The following is a 21,477-nucleotide window of genomic DNA, read 5'->3' as shown; positions in this document are numbered from 1 at the left end:
TTAAGTTCTTGAGGATGTGTATCAGGTTCCTTATCTAGTTCTTAACAGTAAGTTTGTTAGATCATCAAAACATAACAGGGATACACGTATAACCTATCAGTTGAGGAAGGGTCCCAGTCGGATTGGAAACAGATACAGGTCAAAATTATTAATTAGAGTTGCATGCTATTAATGTTGGCCTTATATTAGTAAACATTTTTACAAAAAAGGGTAATTTGTAGTTGATAAGGAAAAGGAAAGAACAATACAGGAGCAATATTATCCGATATCATTAAGGAGAAAGATATTGTTCCTATTCATTTTTTATTAAATCTATAGATAATTTTTATGCTATTAATAATATATATAACGTTTCAAAGTCACGATATCAGTAATTCTTTTCACGTACCTTAGATTCCTAAGACTATAGTGCTCGACTTGAATTGATGAATAAATTTTAAAAAAAAAAAAATTAAATGTTGCTTGACATTATTTAAAAAGATTCTATTTTTCTTACAAAATTATTTATTCAACCAAGTATTCTGAAGTCATTGGCGGCATCACGATATCAGTAATATTCTCTGTTTTTTTTTGTCACGCCAGTTTCTCAAGACTATATATTGGTTGACTTGACATGATGAAATTTTTTTTAAAAATATTAAAGATGTGTTGTTCCAAAAGACCAGTTTCTTTTTTTTAAGCAAAAGATAATATTATATTACAAATAACAGAAATATTACGGAGTTCTTACATAGTCCCTATGGATATTTTTATTGCCAAACTTGGCTAGTTTTTCACAAACAGTAGTAACAACATACTTAGAGTTAATATTATAGTCATACTTGTCCTTTAGCACTTGAGGTTCAGCAAAACAAGGTGGACGTGCATGGTAAACACATTTTGAAGCTTTAAAGTTTTTCACTGCTTCCTTCGCCAAGAGATGGGCGATCACATTTCCTTCCCTGAAGTTATGCCTCAGGATTGGGTGCTTCAACTGGTGCATTAATGATCTGCATTCAAAAATTAGATTGGAGAAGTTAGGGTTATTTTCATTAAGTAATGATATGGCATCCGTTGAGTCTGTCTCTATCTCAATGTTAGGAAGATCGAGTTGCTGAGCAATCTTTAATCCTTCATGCAGAGCCATTAGTTCACAATGTGTGACAGATGAAGCATAGGTTGACTAGTAGTAGCCGAAGATCCCGTCTCCATTATTGTTTCTGAAAACACCACCCAGGCTAGCTTCCAGTGTAGATTTGGAGAAAGCTCCATCAATATTCAGCTTGATTGTATTTTGGGGTGGTTTGTTCCATCTGATCTCAATTAAAATCCTGCTTTTTTTGAAGGGATTTTTTTCTGTGAAGAAGTTATATTCCCAAGCTTGTTGGAGAATGTCGGTGTGATGAACCTTATAGTTAAGGTTATTTATGTTATTGTTGTTTCTATTTTTTCAGATATTCCAAATGGCGAAGAGGAGAATGGTCCTCCAGTTATTTGAATAAAAACTTTTCTGAATAAAAATCTCTTTCAGGCTCAATAACCAGTGGGTACCTTCTTTTAACTGCAAATTTGGGAAGCCCATATTTGCCCAGCAAGATTGAGTGTTGCGGCAGTAGATGAAGATGTGTTGGGCATTTTCAACGTTATTTCTACAAATGGTGCAAATCTTGTTGATGTTCATGCCAATGTGGGATAAGAAAGCTCTGCATGGGATATGATTATGCATGCATTTCCACAAGAAGAATTTGATTTTGTTTGGGCATTGTAAATTCCAAATCCAGTCAAAATTTAATTTAGGGATGGTAAAAGGATTTACGAGAGTGTAGCATGATTTAGTGGAGAAGTGACCACTGAAAGTGATACCCCAGGTTATAGTATCCTTTTTAAAAAAATTATTAGGGTAGGGGTTGCCATAATTTTTTCATTAGGATAGTAGGAACGTCAAAGAAAATATCAGTGAGGTCCCATTTATCATCTTTTATAATATCTTTGATGGAGATGTTAAGGTCTTTTTTATTAATTGGACCACATAAATTCTTTCTTAGTGAACTGGAGTCGTGAATCCAATTTGAAGACCAAATGTTGGTATTTGATTGAGAGTGTGGGTGCCATAACATACCATCATTACAAAAATTCCATCCCTTTAGAATGAATTTCCAAATAAAAGAAGAAGTGTTGATTGATTTTTTGTTGGCATATTTATAGGAGATGAGTTGAGCCCAAGGGGTGTTTGAATTTTGTAAAAGCCTCCAAGAAAGACCTGTTAGTAAGGCAATATTCTTTGAGGAGGCTTTATGAATGTCAAGGCCTCCTTCCTGCTTACTCTTGGTGACAATATTCCAGTTTACTAAATGGAGTTTTTTTGAGGTGCTAGTGCTCCCCCAAATGAAATCCCTTTGTATCTTATCAATTTGTTTTAGGATTTTGCTAGGTAGATAAGTGCACTGCATGGATTAAGCGGGGATAGTATTTAGAGTGTTAGCTGCGAGAGTTGTTCGACCAGCCATATTTAGAAAGGAACATTTCCAGTGAGACATTTTGCTATGAAGTTTGTCAATTATGAATTGGAAATCTCTTGGCTTTGGACTATGATTTAGAATTGGGAATCGTAGGTATTTTCCAAATTCATGAGTAACCTTCATTCCAAGAAGGTTTGAGAAGTAAGAAGAAATGTGAGGAGGACAAAGTTTTGGAAGGATGATTTTTGACTTTGTGTAATTGATGGATAAGCCTGATTGAGAGCAGAAAAAATCCATACTAGATTTTATGCAATTTTCAGTTTTTTTGTTTGCCTTACCCATTAGGGTGATATCATCCGCAAATAGAACATGAGAAAAAGAAGGACCTTTTTGAGAGATTTTTATTGGGTCCAACTTTAAAATGTTTGTTTGATAATTGATGAGTTTTGAGAGCAATTTTATGCAAAGGATGAATATGTAGGGTGATAAGGGGTCTCCTTGGCAGATACCTCTACTAGGACTAAAAAATTCAGTAGTTGTTCCGTTAACCAGGATTCCCATAGAGCTGGTAGTAATGCAGTGCATAATTAAATTACTGATTTTTGGAGGGAAATTGAAGAATCTAAGAGTTCTATAGACAAATGATCATTCTAATCTATCAAATGCCTTTTCCAGGTCAATTTTTATAAGCATATCAGGGATAGATTTTTTGTGTTTACGAAGATTATTCATATGTTCTTGAACGATAATAGCATTGTCACTAGCTCTCCTATGTTTAATGAAGCTAGATTGGAGAGGACTAATGAGGCAGGGTAAAAAAAAGTTATCATGTTTGCAATTATCTTCGTAATGATTTTGTAAGAGGTATTTCAAAGACCAATTGGTCTAAAAAAATTTAGGTTGTTCGCATTGGAAAATTTTGGGATTAGACAAATAAATGTCTCATTTATACCATTTGGCAGAGTTTGTGTATCAAAAACCTTATGATAGAAAGACTCTATTGAATTTTTGATGATGTGCCAGTATTTTTGGTAAAAAAAAACATGAATTCCATCCGGTCCGGGTGCTTTGAAGGGTTTGAAAGAAAAAACAGCTTTAGTAATTTCCTCATTTGTCAAGGCCATGTCAAGACTAGATAAATCAATTTTATTGTGGCACGTAGGATCCTCTAGGATGGCCTTTCTGTGAGAGGAGGTTTTTGATATTGTAAAAGCATTTGTAAAGAAATCAAGAGTATGGTTTAATATAGATGTAGGATCAGTAATCCAATCACCATTATTGTTGGTAAAATACATAATGGCATTACGGCGCTTACGATTTGAGGCCATTACATGGTAGAACCTAGTATTTGCATCCCCATCGTTCAACCAAGAGATCCTGGAGCGTAATTTCCAAAAGTTTTGCTCTATTTTCAGAATATTGTTGTATTCTAGTTGGAGTTTAAATTCTTAAATCTTGCAAAAAGAAACTTCTTGGTAAGATGCGGAGGTTTGAATTCTATTTAGCCCGGCTAGAAAAATTTTTTTCTTTTTAAAAATGTCACCAAATGTTTCATTCTTCCAGTTCACTACTGTGTTTTTGAAAATAGATTGAGCTTCAGTTAAGCAATTGTTTGACCAACATTTTTTAACTATGTTAACGAAATCCGGATGTCTACACCAGATAGTTTCAAGTCTAAAAGGTTTATTTGAGAAATTTATATTTTTTGGACTTAATTGGACTAATAACGGGCTATGGTCGGAGTGGGTTCTGGGCAGATGTGTGACCATAGCCTTTGGGAAAAGGGATAGCCAGTCATTATTTACAAAAATCCTATCTAATTTTTCCATAATTAGGCCTCTAAATTTTTTCCTATTATTAGTCCAAGTATATTTGCATCTTTTATACCCTAGGTCTACTAGGTTGTATTTGTTGATACTATTCCAAAGATTGTTACTTCTCCTACGGTTTATTGGATTTCCACCAAACTTATCATTAGCACTAAAAATGTCATTAAAATCTCCCCCTAGGAGCCAAGGCTTGGAGTTATTTATATGAACGTTTTCAATATTATTCCACAGGGTACATCTTTTTCCTAATCTAGTACTCACATATACTGAGGAAAATAACCAAATGGTATTAACGGAGTTACCTCAACATTGGCGTGGATCTCTTGGTTCCTCCTAACAAATCATGCACTCTTACTATGCTGGCATCCCACATGATAACCATACCCCCAACTTGACCCTCTGTTGGGACTTCGACCATATTAGTAAAGGGAAAATCATTTAGAAGGGTGATATGATTTTTCATACAAGTTTCTAACAAAGTTACCATGTAGGGTTTGTAAGTATCAACCATCTCCCTGAAGTTGATACGGAAGTTGTCATTATTACCACCATGAATATTCCAAATAATTATATTAGTAGGCATATACATCATTGAAACATGATTGTTGGTTGAGCTATTCTCCATTCTTGCATGGAGCACTGGGTTCCTTCTCATGGATGGAACCAGTATCATTACATGGCTCTCCACTATTGGATATTATGGAGGTCTGATGTCCATTGAGAACTTGTACAATGCTGGGGGGCAACTGAGCACATATCTCTTCTCTTGCATCTCCCTGAAGAGATAGACCTTTACATCGTTTAGACTTGAGAATTCTATTATCTCTTCCGACCCTAGTAAGTTCATTTCTTGTACATTCTCTACTGGTGGCTCTTCGTGTTCTTGCACATTGGGATTTGCTGGTTGTGGAGGTGGGTTGCTTACTGGGGGGACTGTTTGAGCTTGATTTTATTGAAAGTGGGGGGTTGCTGCCCATGGCATGAATATTGGGTTTAAGTTCTGGATCTCCCCTAGGGGAAAGAAAGGGAGATCCAGTGACATATTCTGTGGTTGGAGGGGATTGAAGTAGTGAGGAAGGTTCCATTGGTTCCTCATGGCTTGGGCTTGGTGTGCATTAAAGTTGGAAGCTAACGGTTGAAGTATATTGTTTAGCCAAACATGGTTGTGGTAGTTGCTCATGGCCATGTGCATTCCCTCAGAGACAAGTTGGGCTAGGAAGTGAGAGTTTTGGACGATGATTACTGTTTCCTTGCCATCTAGCATCATGTTGAAAGTTACTGCATGGCCCATCAGTGCTTGTTCTATCCAGGGGCGGATCTATGTACATGGTTCGGGGTGGTACGCCACCCGCAAGTTTCGGCGAAAACTTTATGTATATATGTAAATATGTATAACAAATAGGATATATATCATTAAAGTGCCACCCCATAAAACAAAAGTGGCAAAGGTGCCAATGGCAAAGGTCTGCCTTTTTGTTCAGCAGGGCAAGAGTTTGAATCCTGGTGGGAGCAAATAATTTTTTGGCTTACATTCAATTGCAATTTAAGGAGATTAAATACACTACACAGCACACTCTTCTATATTTTATATTAAATGTTTGACTTTTCTGTTTGTTTAGTTAAGTATAAACAAATAAGATAAAATAATAATAAAAGTATTCTCTTATAATTAATATAGAAAGTTAAAATCCTTTTTGAGGATCTTTCTCAAATCCCAATTTTCAATAGGTAAAACAAAGCCCCAACTCCCCAAATCCCTTACGCCACTTTCCCTTTTCCATTTCTCCAATTCTCGCTGCTTCACCTTCATGCCACTGTTTATACTTCTTGCTTCTCTGTTAGACTTTAGCATTTATTTTGATTTATCTCTCAGATGCTTCACACCTTTATTGCTCTACGTCCACCATTGTAAAGTTTCCTCACCTCCTCATGTTTATTTCTTAACCCTATGTGGATATTTTTTTCCCATGAAATATATGTTCTTGCTCATGTTTTTGTTTTGTATTTAGTTGGATTTTAGTGTTCTTGCTAAACTTTATTGTCACTATTTTGATTTTTTTGTTATGTATTTCTTTGGGTGTGTTTGAAAATCAAATGCCTCTTATATGGTTTCACTGTAGAATTTAGTATCGTGGAAAGAACATCCCAAATAATTTTGATCAAGGAAAATTCAAAATTAACTCTATTTTAACGACGACAAAAATATTAGGGAAGGTTGAGTTATTTAAAATAACAAAACTTATTGATGGTATGACCTACTAGAAATTGGTCTATATTTCTCACTGGAATGAACTTCTATTTTATAGGAACTGAAGTGAGATGGATAAATTTGTCACGAGGTTGGACCATTCTCAACCAAGTCCTAGTTGTCAATCCTTGATCCAAGCGAATGCCAATCTTTCTTATCTTATAAATGAACTCAATTTGGGGTCACTTAAAGGCGATCCAGGAGAAAGATTACCTATTTCTGACTATAACCCCAGAATACGAGATGAAGTAAGGAAATATTACATTCAACAGGGTCCTTGTCAACCTTCCAAGCATCAATTTCCCAAAACTCTAATAGGAGGAAGAATGCGTTAATTTGTTCCAAGTTGGTTCAATGGTCAATTTTCTAAATGGTTGGAGTATAGTGTGAAGAAAGATGCAGCATTTTGCTTATGTTGTTATTTGTTCAAAAATGAATTTATTCATGGAAGTGCGGGTGAATTTTATACAAAAAATGGTTTTAGGGCTTGGAATAAGGGTCTTGAAAGATTGCGTTTACACGTTGGTGATGTTAATAGTGTCCATGATAAATGTTTCAAGAAGATGCTAGATTTATCAAATCATCATCAATCAATTCAAGTTGTTTTTTATAAGCACTCCGAGATGTTAAAAAGTGAGTATCGAATGCGTTTAGAAGCATCAATTGATGTGGCAAGACTTCTATTATTGTATGGATTGCCTTTTAGGGGCCATGACGAAAGTGAATCTTCAACAAATCAAGGCCTCTTTCTAGGATTCTTACAATGGCATGGGGACAAGCATCCGGATGTGGGAAAAGTAATATTAGAAAATGCTCCACAAAATGATACTTTGACTTGCCCTATAATCCAAAAGGATATTATCAATGCTTGTGCAAAAGAAACATTAAAGGCTATAATTGTAGACTTGAATGGAGATTACTTTGGTATATTAGTTGATGAGTCCAAAGATATCTCACACAAAGAACAAATGGCTCTTGTTTTGTGTTATGTTGATAAGAATGGTGAAGTGGTAGAGCGATTTGTTGGTCTTGTTCATGTTAGTGATACATCGGCATGCTCATTGAAGGAAGAAATCTACTCTTTGCTTTCGGACCACTCACTAAGTCCATCCCAAATACGTGGACAAGGTTATGATGGAGCTAGTAACATGAGGTGAGAGATAAGTGGTCTTAAGACTTTGATTATGAAAGACAGCTCATCGGCATATTAAATTCATTGCTTTGCTCATCAATTGCAATTAACACTTGTAGCTATGTCTAAAAAGCATTTGGATGTCGAAGACTTCTTCTGTCATGTTACTAATATGTTGAATGTCATTGGAGTATCTTTTAAGCGTAGAAATTTGCTTCGCCATCTTCAAGCTGAAAAACTGGAGCAATTACTTGAGTCTGGTGAAATTCATACCGGGCGAGGACTAAATCAAGAACGCGGGCTTCAAAGACCAGGTGATACTCGTTGGAGATCACATTTCAAAATATTAGATAACTTTATTGTTATTTTCTCATCTATTATTCGTGTGCTTGAAGTGATTGAACATGAAGGTTCTACCTCAAATGAGAGAAATCAAGCAAAATATCTTTTGAGTGAGATAATAACATTTAAATTTGTTTTTATGCTTCACTTGATGTTGAAAGTTTTGGCAATGTCAAATGAGTTGAACAAGATCCTACAAAAGAGAGATCAAGATATTGTTGATGCCGTGGAGTTTCTTAAGATTACAAAGAAAATATTGCAAGATATGAGAGAAACTGGATGGAAATCTTTGCTAGATGACGTTTCCTCATTTTGTCATATGCATGATATTATAATTCCCAAGATGGATGAATCCTATTTTCCTGGAAAGTCGAAGCGCAAGTCTTCTGGTATTTGTTATTCACACCACTTGAGTGTTGATATCTTCTATAATTGATGTGCAACTTCAAGAGCTTAATGACCATTTTGGTGTAGTGAGTAGCGAATTGCTTCTTGGGATGGCTAGCTTTAATCCAGTCAATTCTTTTGCTAATTTTGATAAAAGTAGAATAATGACTTTAGCAAAATGTTACCCAAATGAGTTTGATGAAGTACAGATTCGAGACTTGAGTTATCAACTAGATACTTTCATAATTCATATGCGAGCTGGCAATCTCAAGTTCTCCAACTTGCAAGGAATTAGTGATTTGGCAAAAGCATTGGTTGAGACAAAGTCTTGTGGAGACTTATTCGTATGTTTATCTACTTGTGAAGTTAACTTTGATTTTACCTGTTGCTACCGCAACTGTAGAGAGAGCATTCTATCCATGAAGCAGATAAATAATGAAGAGCGGAACAGCATGGGTGATCAATATTTAAATGATTGTTTAGTTTGTTACATAGAGCGTGATGTATTTACAAATATAAGTAATGATGTCATTATTGATCGTTTTCAAAATATGAAAGCTCGTAGAGGACAATTGTAAATAGATTGTGTATGATATTAAAAATATTGTTGGAAGTTTTATGCTTTGCGTCAATTAGTTATAGTTATTATATTTTCTTTCGTTTGATCTATTTGTCTATATAAATAAAAAGGATGTATAACCCGAACCGACGCTCGAGTTGATCAAATCGATTAGGTTGGCACCTGTAACCCCTAAATTCTGGGTCCGCCTCTGGTTCTATCCATGATAGAGGTTGGTGATCTTGAGGGAGGGGTGGTTGTATGAATAAGACTGTTTGGTTTCCCTGTTGGTTGTTAAAATTTGGGGGTGGATTGGCCATTGTATGAGCTCTTTGGTGCCTTAGGATTTGAACAAGCCTGAATCTCCTTCTTTGTGATATAGGAATTCTTGGCATAGTGACTACTTAGGGGCTGATTTATATTTGTTGGGACAGGTTGGTTACTGAAAGTTATAGGGATTTCAGTAGAAGGATTATCTAGGGTGTTAATAATTTGGTTTATTTGCATGTTTTCTTTGCACGCAGGAGAAGAGATTTTAAGTTGATTTGGTGTAGCGGTAGGGTTAGACACGTGGTGTTTGATATTGGCCAAATGACTAGAAGGTGGGGGCATGTGGGACATGTGTTGTGGGGCCTGATCTTCATCCATGCAGATGTTAGAGGAATTATAAATTTTAATAGGAAGGTTTAGTGGAAGGTTATCGGAGAGAGAATCTTTTGTTTTAAGGATAATGTCATTTTTTGTAGCTTTGTTATCTTCGATAATTTGATTAGAGGGCGTAATTAGGACCTGCATGTTGGGTAAATTACTGACCTCCATGTCAGACACGTTGTGATTGGGAGTATTTGGTAAAGCCACGTTATCAATGCTTAATTTAGAAATATTTTCAGAATTTAGTAAATAGTTTTCTTTTATTTTTATTTCTGTGGGCGGATTCTCCAATGTGAAGAATTTGTTACTGCATTTTATGAAATTCCCCGGAGGAGATGAGGAATGATTGTTCGAAGTTTTCCTGTTACTCGTAGGTTGAGTGTTAGAAGGGATATACATAGTATTAGGGGTTGGAGAAGAATACTTACCTGGTATTGGATGAGATCGTTTTGATTGAATACCTGGATTTTGAATGGTTCCAGAACTCCTCTCATTGGTTCTTTTCTTCTTTGGGAACTTAACCGTTTGCCATGCTATGCCATTTACTTCATTGTCATTGCTCACTTCTTTAGGGATAGGATTATTATTATCCGGAGTGTAGTTTGGTTGCAGTGATGTTTTTACATAGAGGCACTTCATTGCCACATGACCCAGTCTTCCACATTGCTTGCATAGAGTATTTTCACCTTCGTATTGGATGATTTGCTTATGGTGGCCAATGTTGATGAGTGGGACTACCGGAACTTCAAGTGGTAGCTCAATGCATAGTCTGGCGTAGCATCCCCTTAGAGTTGAAGAATTGCACGCATCTACTTTTAGTAATTTACCAATGGCATTTCCAATTTTTGCCAATATAATACCATCTTAAAACTCAGTTGGTAATTGAGGTAGATGGATCCAAATGGCTGTGAGGGAGCTCTTTACTTCTGTTGTCACAAAGTTTGGCTTCCATCTCTAAATGGAGAGGAAATGGCCAAATATGAACCATGGCCCAGCGTTTAAGACTTTAGTCATGTGTTCTTCACATTTGAATTTAGCTATGTAGTAGTCTGCTCCCAAATCAATAAGGGGGAAATTATCCATAATTTTCCAAGCTTCCTGAATTTTCTTTTTGAGGATATGATGTTAGATTTTCTTACCAATTAGTTTGATAATGAGAGAATATCTCCAAGGTTGATATATACGTTCTTGGTCTTCCTTTGTGAGATGAATTCTCTTGTCATCCACCAACATTGGGTGATTTTGTACAGCATTTGTTTCTTGAACCTTTGTAGTAATATCAATATGTGTAGAGATCTCAGCAATTTTTAGGGAATATTGTACTCCTTCGATAAGTTTGTCTTTAAAACTTTGGATTTCTTCTTTTTGGATGGTAGTATCCTTGTCTGGTGGTTTAGGGGGATATGGAGATTGATGTTTGGAGTCATTTCAGTGTTTTGAATTGAGAAGATAAAGATTGGTTGTAGGCTAGAGTGAAGGTAGAGTTTCTCTCTCTACTCGAACGACAATTTCACTATTTGCCAAACCAAAAGACCAGTTTCACAAAACCATTTACGCAACTGGAAGTTCTAAGATACATGAACATGTACATAAAATTATCAGCACATCATATTAGTGATTGAACTTAACAATTTATCTCATAAATTCGACGAAGAATTTCAGCTTATTAAAGCAAAATAATTATTAGTGTAGTTGTTAAGATTGACGTGTAATCCACTCTTGCTTAGCAGATCACATGCGTTTCCTGTCAAACACCTAAATAAATACTACTACTATCCCTTTCGAACAAGTAATTGATTATTTCGTTGGATAGATGTTGAAATTATATATATAGTGCTATTTTCCTTACTAATAGAAAATGTTACTCCAATAATCTGCTTTGTGAACAAATCAAAGTCAACGAATTTGGGTGATTTCTTTTCATTTGTTTAAGTCTTGGTGGACAGAGTTAATCATTTCCTGTGTTGGTACGCAGAAGATATAAGGTACCCATAGAATTAGAGTTGCGCACAAGTTAATTCGGATACCACATAAAAAAAGGGTATCACTTACAACCAATTAACTATAAGCATATTAATTATTTTTGTCATTATTCTCGTAACAATAAGAAGAAGGTCAACGCCCAAACATACAATGAGCTACTATAAAACCAAAAAAACTAAAGTAGTTGCCCGAAATCAGATTTGAAGAGATATACTTCAACTCCTACAAGTGTAATAAGCATAAAATGGATTCGACAAAGAGGTAACCCAAATTCTAATGTTTCTTGTTAATCGTTACTTAATATTTCTTTGTCTCGTTATTTTGGATTCTTTTCGTGTTATTTATGCTAACTTAATTACATCTACACCTCTTTGCTATTTCAATCATTAATATATCTAACTTTTAATTCGTCCAACTCCAAATTTCGTTTCTCTGTGTTCTCTTTTTGTTTTTGGCTTTGTGGTGTTCTAATTTAAGTATTTATTTAATTTTTCTTTGATTGGCAGCAATGAAGATGTTTCGCACGTTGATGTGATTAGTGCCAAGGATCTGCTATCCTCAGGTCACCGTTACTTAGATGTGAGGTGAGGAATTGAAAAGTCTTTACTATCAGAAATCTAATAAAATTAAACTAATTTGCATTATTTTAGCAAAGCTTTGTAATGTCTTCTAATTTAATTTAATTTTACATCATTATTTTCTATCTCTCTGTTGGGGTTTACAGGACAGTTGAAGAGTTTAACAGAGGACATATTGATAAAGCGATAAATATTCCATACATGTTCCTCACTGAAGAAGGTGAAAAATGGAAGGCCAATATTTTAAATATTACATCACCTCATATATATAGTTCCATTCAATCCCTATTTATGTAAGAATATTTAATTATTATTTTTCTGGTGGATGATAGGAAGAGTACAAAACCCAGATTTTCTTGTCCAGGTCTCTTCAGTGTGCCAAAAGGAGGATCATCTGATTGTGGTAAATATACTTATATATCTTTTAACTTTCTTTTTAAGAATTTAAATTATATACATTGATAGTGTTTTAAAAAAATTACACATTACTTGTCATTTAATCTAAATTAACAATAATTTTTCTTAATTAGAGCTACCTATAATTACCTTTTAAATAATCAAATTGTGTAAATATTTCTTACACGTGCAATATACAAATATAACCACTTCTTTTGAGCAACTCTCCTATTAGAGGTAGATGCCTAGTTAACTGAATTCAACTAACCAAATATTTTTGACACGATGTGTAAATATATACGGGAAACATTACTAAAGTTTCAACAAATTTTAAATTTTGAACTTATAGTTTCATAGTTACAATGAGTTTTATAATGGTAGAACTTAATGGCTGAACGACTGAACCTATCAAATTTAAACTCTGGATCTGTCTTCTGTAAATCACTTAGAAAAAAATGCCATGATTTGTTTTGAAGGGGTGCAACAGCGGAGGGAGAGGACGTCGAGCATGTGTCGATCTTCTTAATGCGGTTAGTGAGCACTTTCTCCTTTAATAGCAGGAAGTTAAATTTCTCAATCAGAATTTAGCCTGCCGTTTAAAAAAAATTCCTTAAAATATAGTAGTGCTATGTTATTGAGTTTAGGGCTACACGGATGTAAGAAATTTGGAAGGAGGATACTCAGCATGGGTGGATAATGAGTTTAAAGGAGATAAAGCAGAAGCCGAACAGTTCAAAACAGCCTGCAAGTTTCGTCCGTGAATCTACAATTGGATTAGTTGAATTTGCACAAGAATTAATTTCAGGTGGAATGAACAAACAAGCATGTAAAACTTCTATATTACATTTTGACTTCAAATTGTTATCTGCAAAGGATTTTCTCTTCTATTTTGATGATTTTGAGCTTGTTAATGTTGGAGAATAAATTTACTTGTGTTTAACTTCTATGGACTGATGATGTACAAATTTTTTATACCATTAGGCATCAGATTATGTCGACATACAATAGTATTTTCTTGTAGCAAATTTGGCATGATAACATAAAAATAAAATAATAATTGTTCGACTAGCCACCTTGAATCTATGTATTTGTAATTCTGTATTCAAAATCAGAAAATCAGAAGACGTTAGTTTCAGAAAACAAAAACAGAAATTTCAAGCCCACAAATTTCTTGTGTGTCTTTAAAAAATTTAATCCCCAGTTGCCCAAGGTTTCAGATTAATTCCTCCCAGGATAGAATGGGATAATTATTCTGTGATAGCGGCACTTGGCAAACTCAACTGACGGAGCAAATCACGATATTGGAAAAATAAGGCTGAGCCTCTCTGTTTATAGCCAACAAAGTTGAGTCCCAACAGGTATAAAGGTGTCTGTTTATTTGAAGAGGTATTGACCAAATCCGAAGCGAGCAAGCGACGGCGAGGATGGCGCGAGACTTGCTCTCTTCTCAACTCTTTAAGAACTAGAAGAAGTGCTTCCATATATAAGCACAAAAAATTTCCTCTTCCTATCCAATGAGGGACAAAGTTCGGACCAATTCAAACTTTTATTTTCCATCATTTTTTGTTCACACCTCGTTGTTTTAATTAATAAAACCCAACACTATATTCACAATGATATTTAACTGTATCTCTTCAATGCTTGGCAACATGGTTACTTGATCTAAATGATGTAAAACCATTCTTGACTTGGCTAAAATCATTAACTTTTCGTCCATTTGGATTTTATCTATTCCTAATTTAGAGATGAGAATGTGGAGAATCTTACCGAAATGTCCAAAATAAGCTTAAGCTAACTAACTTTTAGTAATTAATCACAAACTTACGAAAAAAAATAATGAAGCACATATAAAAATTAAAAATTTAGATAAATAAGGATTCTTTCCCTTCAAGAATCACATGCAAAGATCTCCTTCCATATTTTTAAGCGTGATCAACAATATAAGATGCAAGATGGTAAGAAATTTTAATGAATGAGGTAGCAAACAAGGTGATAAAACACAAAAAATATATATATACAAGATTTCAAAAGCCTAAAATTCATTTAAAACGTATAGATGATTCAATATACAAAATTTGAGGAAGATTGGATGTGATTTAGACAAGTTAGAATTAAAATCCGTAGTTGAAATCGAGTTTAATAAATTTTTCTGCGACGCATATATCAAACTTGTAATACACATATATCTCACACACAAGTATACGTGGATATAAATGTGATACATATATGATGCATATATTATACACAAATGCTACACAGTGTGATACACATATTATCTCTTTTCATATTCATCTTTTACTTCGAATTTTCAATTCAAAATACCTCAAAACTACATAGATAGCAGGTAAATTGGTGGCCATACAATTTACAAGTTAAATTTAGAAATAAAGAAACAACCAATGATGATAATTTATATTAACAAAATAGTAATTAATGAAGATCAGAGTTGAGCTCGAGCTTCAGCTCTAATGGCGGAATTGAAGTTTCTAGAAGAAAGCTCTCAATCAATAGAAGAGAGAAATAACAGATTTTCATTCTAGAATAATCTAATTACAAGCCTAGCCATGTGTATATATATATATATACACACACACACACACACACATATTTGAGATCTACTGCAACATTACTAAGCTAAAAGACTAAGAGGAAAGTGAGCTAACTAACTTTTATTAACCCTTCCGTAAATTAGTTATACTTGCTAGGCAAGTCAGCATTAGAACAATTTATCCATTTTCAACAGTTTAAATTAAATAATGAGAAAGAACTGAAATAACTGTAATAATCCAACGTAAAGTGCGAAATCTATAACAACTAAAAATATCTTATACAACCTTGGACTCGGTGTCACAAGTGCACGAGCTACTAAAATAGTACAAACAAGGGTCTGAAATAAACATAAAGTTGTCTAAAGGAAAATACACAGCTAAATAAAAGGACTCTAGGACCTAAATAAAGGGGATTCTAGGAGCTGCAGGCGCTGAGCAGTTGTACCTCAAGTCTCCACAAAGCTGGCCAATCCGAGCACGCTAACAACCGCTGATGTGACCGACTCCAAAATCTACACAAGTAGTGCAGAGTGTAGTATGAGTACAACAGTACCTATGTATCCTGTAAGTGCTGAGCCTAACCTCGATGAAGTAGTGACGAGGCTAAGGCAGGTCACTTACACTACAACTTGTACGCAGTATATAATAATGACATGAGAATAAAATACATAACGAAATAGGACAGTTAACTGAAGAAAATAGTTAAATCCTCAATGAAAACTCAGTGTCGGTCAGAATTACCAATCCTTAGAAGTACGTATGAAAAATGTCGAGAACCAACACAGTATAGAGAAACAGAAGCACATAAGTTGTTGCGGCAGCGCAACTCGATCCACCGTACAACACAATCCTCCATTATTCCACCGTAATAATATCACAATCATAAACAAATAATTATATGTTGCGGAGTGCAACCTGATCCCACCATATAACAAAATCAGTATCATAATTCACCCTTATTTTACCATATCAATCCACTCTTATTTCACCTTTTGCAGCGTGCAATCCAATCCCACCATATAAGTAATAATTCACCATTATTTCACCATATAAATCCACCCTTATTTCATCTGTTGTGGCGTGTAACCCGATCCCACCATATCAGTACAAATTCACCCTTATTCCACCATATAATTCAATCCTTATTTCACCTGTTGCGGCATGCAACCCGATCCCACCATATCAGTACCAAATATTCAATAAGCACAGTCAAATAAATAATTCAAATCACAAGAACATCTACGATCGATGGATACAAAGCTGAATCAGAAAGAAAACCTTGTACAATATGGGTATTCACATGTGTAAAACTGCACGGCAATACAAGTACGGTAGATGAAAATTAGAAAGTATAAGTAAGTCAATTAAGGCAAATAGCAGCGAGTCATGAAAGCATGAAAAGATCTAACATTGTTAACAGGAGAAAACAATGATTAACACGTAGCAAATAAGCATGGAAGACATTTAAAGCATATAACAGTAAAGACAATGAAAGAGATAAATAAGAAAAAGCGGAAAATCAGGGTTAAACTCAACAGTTACCTCACTCTGCAGTCAACTCAGAGCTCTACCGGGGCCTTTCCGCTAGAATTCACCTCCAAACCACTCGTATTTAACGGCAATCGACTCAATAATATTAAATATTGCTAAAGTAATCAATTACAATGCATAAATTTAGAATTCTCATATTTTCCCCCAAAAAGTCAAAAGTCGACCCCGAGCCTGCTTGGTCCAAACCCGAAATTCGGATCAAAATCTAATTATACATTTACCCCCGAGCCCGGTTATGTAATTTGTTTCAAAATCCAATCCCAATTTGAGGTCTAAATTCCAATTTTATGAAAATTTCTAATTCTATCCAAACCTCCAATTTCTACTATAAAAATCCTAGATTTTAGGTTGAAATCTTATGAAATGTAATGGAAAATTGAAAGAAAATAGGTTAGAATCACTTGCCAATGAATTGGGGAAGAAGAGTTCTTGAAAAAATCGCCTCTATGGTTTCTAGGTTTGAAAATTTGAAAGAATGAGAGAAATGCCGTCTGACTCAGATTTTGATCACGCGCAGGTGTCGCAATTACGAACCCCGAAAATGCGAATAAACCCTCTCAAATGTGAATTCTCCACATTTCTGATGCCTTCACAAATGCAAACAAAATTTTCACAAATGCGAACCTGAGGGGATTACCATTGCAACCCCAGATCTTGCAAATGCGAAAAGTTCACCACCAGCCCCTGCTAGCAAATGCGAAGTCTTCTTCGCAAATGCGAGATCTGCAGACAACACCAGAACACACATATGCACCAGCTATGATTCTAAGTTCAGATTCACTCTGTAGCCTATCCGAAATTCACCCGAGCCCTCAGGGTTCCAAACTAAACATGCATACAAGTCCAAAAGTATCATACGAACTTTTTCGCACTATCAAATTGCCAAAATAACTCTTAGAATTATAAATCGCACACCAAATCAAATGAAATTTTCAAAAAAACTTTAGAACTTCTATTTTAATAACTGGACGTCTGAATCATGTCAAACCAACTCCATTTCTCACAAATTTGGCAGATATGTCATTAATATAGTAATGGACCTATACCGAGGTCCAGAACCAGAATATGGACCTAATATCAATAAAATCAAACATCGTCAAATCTTTAAAGTCATTAAACCTTCAAACTTTCAATTTTAAACAAAAAGCAATAACTCGAGCTAGGGACCTCCCAAATTGATTCTGGGCATACGCCCATATCCCAAATCACAATACGGACACACCGAGACCATCAAAACACGGATCTGGATCCGTTTGTCCAAAATATTGACAGGAGTAGACTCAAATGGATTTTTAAGACAAAATTTCATGTTTTATCAATTTTTTTAACATAAAGCCTTCCAAAAGAATACCCAGATTGTGCACGCAAATCGAGAAAGGTTTAAAGAAGCTATTGGAGGCTTCGAAATATATAATCAAGGTTTAAAATTCTAGATGACCTATCAGGTCATCACATTCTCCACCTCTAAAATAACCGTTCATCCTCGAACGGACATAGAAAAGTACCCGGACTAGTGAAAAAGTGTAGATACCTACTTCGTATGTCCGACTTGGACTCCCAAGTAGCTGCCTCGACTGGCTGACCTCTCCACTGCACTCGAACTGAAGGATAACTCTTAGACCTCAACTATCGAACCTGCCTGGCTAGCATAGCCACCGGTTCCTCCTCATAAGTCAAATCTTTATCCAACTGGACTGAGATGAAATCTAACACAAAAGATGGATTAGCGTGATACTTCTGGGGCATGGAAATATGGAACACCGGATGGACTGCTTATAAACTAGGTGGCAATGTGAGCTTGTAAGCCACCCCACCCATTCTATGAAGAATCTCAAAAGGTCTGATATACCTAGGGCTCAACTTGCCCTTCTTTCCGAACCTCATCACACCCTTCATGGGTGAAACCCGAAGAAACACCCCCTCTCTGATCATGAATGCAACATCACGAACTCTATGGCAGGCATAACTCTTCTGCCTAGAATGAGTTGTGCGATGTCGATCCTGAATAATTTTGAGCTTAACCAAGGCATCCTGCACCAATCTGTACCCAACAACCAATCCTCCCCCGGCTCGAACCATCCAACTGGCGACCAACACTACCTCCCGTATAATGCCTTATATAGAGCCATCTGATTGCTCAACTGGTAACTGTTGTTATAGGCAAACTTCGTAGAAAGAACTGATCTCAACTCAACCTGCATGCCCAACTCACGTTGTACTGCCCTCCAGAAGTGTGAGGTGAACTGTATACCACAATCAGAAATGATAGACACATGCACACCGTGAAAACGAACGATCTCGCGAATATAAATCTCAGCCAACCACTCTAAAGAATAGGTAATTGCCACAGGAATGAAATGTACTGACTTGGTCAACCTGTTCATAATAACCCATACTGCATTGAACTTCTGAGTCCGTGGGAGTCCGACAACAAAATCCATAGTGATTCGCTCCCACTTCCACTCGGGAATCTCTTACTTCTGAAGCAAACCACCTGGTCTCTAATGCTCATACTTTACTTGTTGACAATTTAGACACTGAGCTACATATGCAACTATATCCTTCTTCATCCTCCTCCACCAATAATGCTACCACAAGTCTTGATACATCTTGGCGGCACCCGGTTGAATAGAATATCGGGAACTATTGGCCTCTTCAAGAATCAACTCACGAAGTCCATCTACATTAGGCAGACAAATACGACCATGCATTCTCAAAACTCCATCATCTCCAACAGTAACCTACTTGGCACCACCGTTCCGCACTGTGTCCTGAAGGACAAGCAAATGAGGGTCATCACATCGTCGCTCCCTGATATGCTCAAATAAGGAAGACCGAGCGAGTGTACAAGCTAGAACACGACTGGGCTCTGAAACATCCAACCTCACAAACTGATTGGCCAAAGCCTGAACATCTGATTCAAGTGGTCTCTTACCGACTGGAATATACGCAAGGCTTCCCATACTTACTTCCTTTCTACTCAAGGCATCGGCCACCACAAATGTCCTTCCCGGGATAATATAAGATGGTGATATCATAGTCTTCAATAGCTCCAACCACCTCCTCAACCTCAAGTAGAGATCATTTTGTTTGAACAAATATTGCAAGCTCCGATGATCCGTGAATACCTCACATGATACGCCATAAAGATAGTGCCTCCAAATCTTCAGCGTGCGCATGAATAATGGTTGCCAACTCTAAGTCATGAACAAGGTAATTCTTCTCATGAACCTTCATCTGCCGTGATGCATATGCAATCACCTTGTCATCTTGTATTAATATTGCACACCAAGCCCTATACGAGATGCATCATAATACACCATGTAAAATTCTGAACCTATAGGCTACACCAACACTAGCACCGTAGTCAAAGCAGTCTTGAGCTTTTGAAATCTTGCCTCACACTCGTCTGACCATCTGGACGGGATACCCTTCTGGGTCATCCTGGTCAATGGGGCTGCTATAGATAAAAACCCCTCCACGAACCGATGGTAAAATCCCGCCCAACCCAAGAAACTCTGGATCTCCATAGCTGAAGTGGGGCTAGGCCAGTTCTGAACTGCCTCAATCTTCTTAGGATCTGCATTTATGCCCTCTGCCGATACTACGTTCCCCAAGAAAGTGGCCGAGTCCAACCAAAACTTGCATTTTGAAAACTTGGCATATAATTGGCTATCTCTCAGAGTCTGAAGTACAATCCAAAGATGCTGCTTGTGCTCCTCTAGACTGTGGGTATAGATCAAGATATCATCAAAAAATACAATCACAAAGGAATCCAGATAGGGCTTGAACGCCCGGTTCATCAAATTCATAAATGTTTCTGGGGTATTTGTCAGCCCAAATGACATCATTAGAAACTCATAATGCCCACATCGTGTTCGAAAAGCTATCTTAGGGACATCAGATTCCCTAATCCTCAACTGATGGTAGCCAGCCTCAAATCGATCTTTGAAAACACCTTGGCACCCTAAAACTGATCAAATAAGTTATCAATCCTCGACAATGGATACTTGTTTTAAATGCTGACTTTTTTCAACTGCCAGTAATCTATGCACATGCTCATCGAACCATCTTTCTTCTTCATGAACAACACAGGCGCACCCCCAGGGCGAGACACTAGGTTTAATGAAGCTCGTATCAAGTAAATCTTGCAACTGCTCCTTCAATTCTTTCAACTCTAGCGGGGCCATGTGGTATGGAAGAATAGAAATGGGCTAAGTGCCTGGAGCTAAGTCAATACAAAAGTCAATAACCCTATCGGGTGGCATTACAGGTCTACAGGATATACCTCTGAAAAATCACGAACAACTGGAACTGAATCCATGGAAGGAACTTCCGCACTAGAATCACGGACATAAGCCAAATAAGCTAGACACCCCTTCTCGACCATATGTCGAGCCTTCACATAAGAGATAACCTTGCTAGTAGAATGGTCATGAGTACCTCCTCACTCTAATAGAGGCAACCCCGGCAATGCTAAGGTCACCGTCTTGGCGTGACAATCCAATATAGCATGATAAGGTCACAGCCAATCCATACCCAAGATAACGTCAAAATCTACCATATCGAGAAGTAGAAGATCTACGCTAATATCAAGGCTCCCAAAAATAACCACACACGAATAATAGATGCGATCTACAATAATAAAATCCCTCACATGTGTGGAAATATACATAGGGGCACTCAAATAATCACGAGGCACAACTATATATAAAGCAAAATAGGATGACACATAGGAATTAGTAGTGCCCGGATCAAATAGAACTTAAGCATCTCTATGGCAAACTGGAACAATACATGTCATAAACAGCGTTAGATGACTCAGTCTCAGGCC

General features: G+C 36.3%; 2 protein-coding genes across 2 annotated transcripts; both read left to right on the top strand.

Moving 5' to 3' along the window:
* The first annotated feature begins 7,159 nt into the window (after positions 1-7,159).
* LOC107825966 (uncharacterized) lies at positions 7,160-8,954 on the top strand. Its single transcript, XM_016652896.2, has 3 exons — positions 7,160-7,658; positions 7,767-8,378; positions 8,464-8,954. The coding sequence occupies exons 1-3, from the start codon at positions 7,160-7,162 to the stop codon at positions 8,952-8,954; spliced, it is 1,602 nt and encodes a 533-aa protein (XP_016508382.2).
* A 2,718-nt stretch (positions 8,955-11,672) lies between these two features.
* On the top strand, positions 11,673-13,611 carry LOC107825968 (protein HIGH ARSENIC CONTENT 1, mitochondrial). The gene is made up of 6 exons (XM_016652898.2): positions 11,673-11,830; positions 12,076-12,153; positions 12,294-12,367; positions 12,480-12,550; positions 13,020-13,073; positions 13,188-13,611. The coding sequence occupies exons 1-6, from the start codon at positions 11,814-11,816 to the stop codon at positions 13,302-13,304; spliced, it is 411 nt and encodes a 136-aa protein (XP_016508384.1). The 5' UTR covers positions 11,673-11,813; the 3' UTR covers positions 13,305-13,611.
* The last annotated feature ends 7,866 nt before the right edge of the window (positions 13,612-21,477 follow it).

Source organism: Nicotiana tabacum, chromosome 10, assembly GCF_000715075.1.
Source record: "Nicotiana tabacum cultivar K326 chromosome 10, ASM71507v2, whole genome shotgun sequence".
NCBI classification, from domain to species: Eukaryota; Viridiplantae; Streptophyta; class Magnoliopsida; order Solanales; family Solanaceae; genus Nicotiana; species Nicotiana tabacum.
This window is presented reverse-complemented; position numbering and strand designations above follow the sequence as displayed.

What these genes read in the sequence shown, in the direction of transcription:
- LOC107825966 (XM_016652896.2), top strand. Translation starts at nt 7,160, where the DNA reads ATGCGTTTAGAAGCATCAATTGATGTGGCAAGACTTCTATTATTGTAT. An exon ending in ACAAGGTTATGATGGAGCTA is followed by an intron (nt 7,659 to 7,766) that starts GTAACATGAGGT and finishes TAACACTTGTAG; the next exon opens with CTATGTCTAAAAAGCATTTG. An exon ending in GTCGAAGCGCAAGTCTTCTG is followed by an intron (nt 8,379 to 8,463) that starts GTATTTGTTATT and finishes ATTTTGGTGTAG; the next exon opens with TGAGTAGCGAATTGCTTCTT.
- LOC107825968 (XM_016652898.2), top strand. An exon ending in CACCGTTACTTAGATGTGAG is followed by an intron (nt 12,154 to 12,293) that starts GTGAGGAATTGA and finishes TGGGGTTTACAG; the next exon opens with GACAGTTGAAGAGTTTAACA. An exon ending in AGGAGGATCATCTGATTGTG is followed by an intron (nt 12,551 to 13,019) that starts GTAAATATACTT and finishes TTTGTTTTGAAG; the next exon opens with GGGTGCAACAGCGGAGGGAG.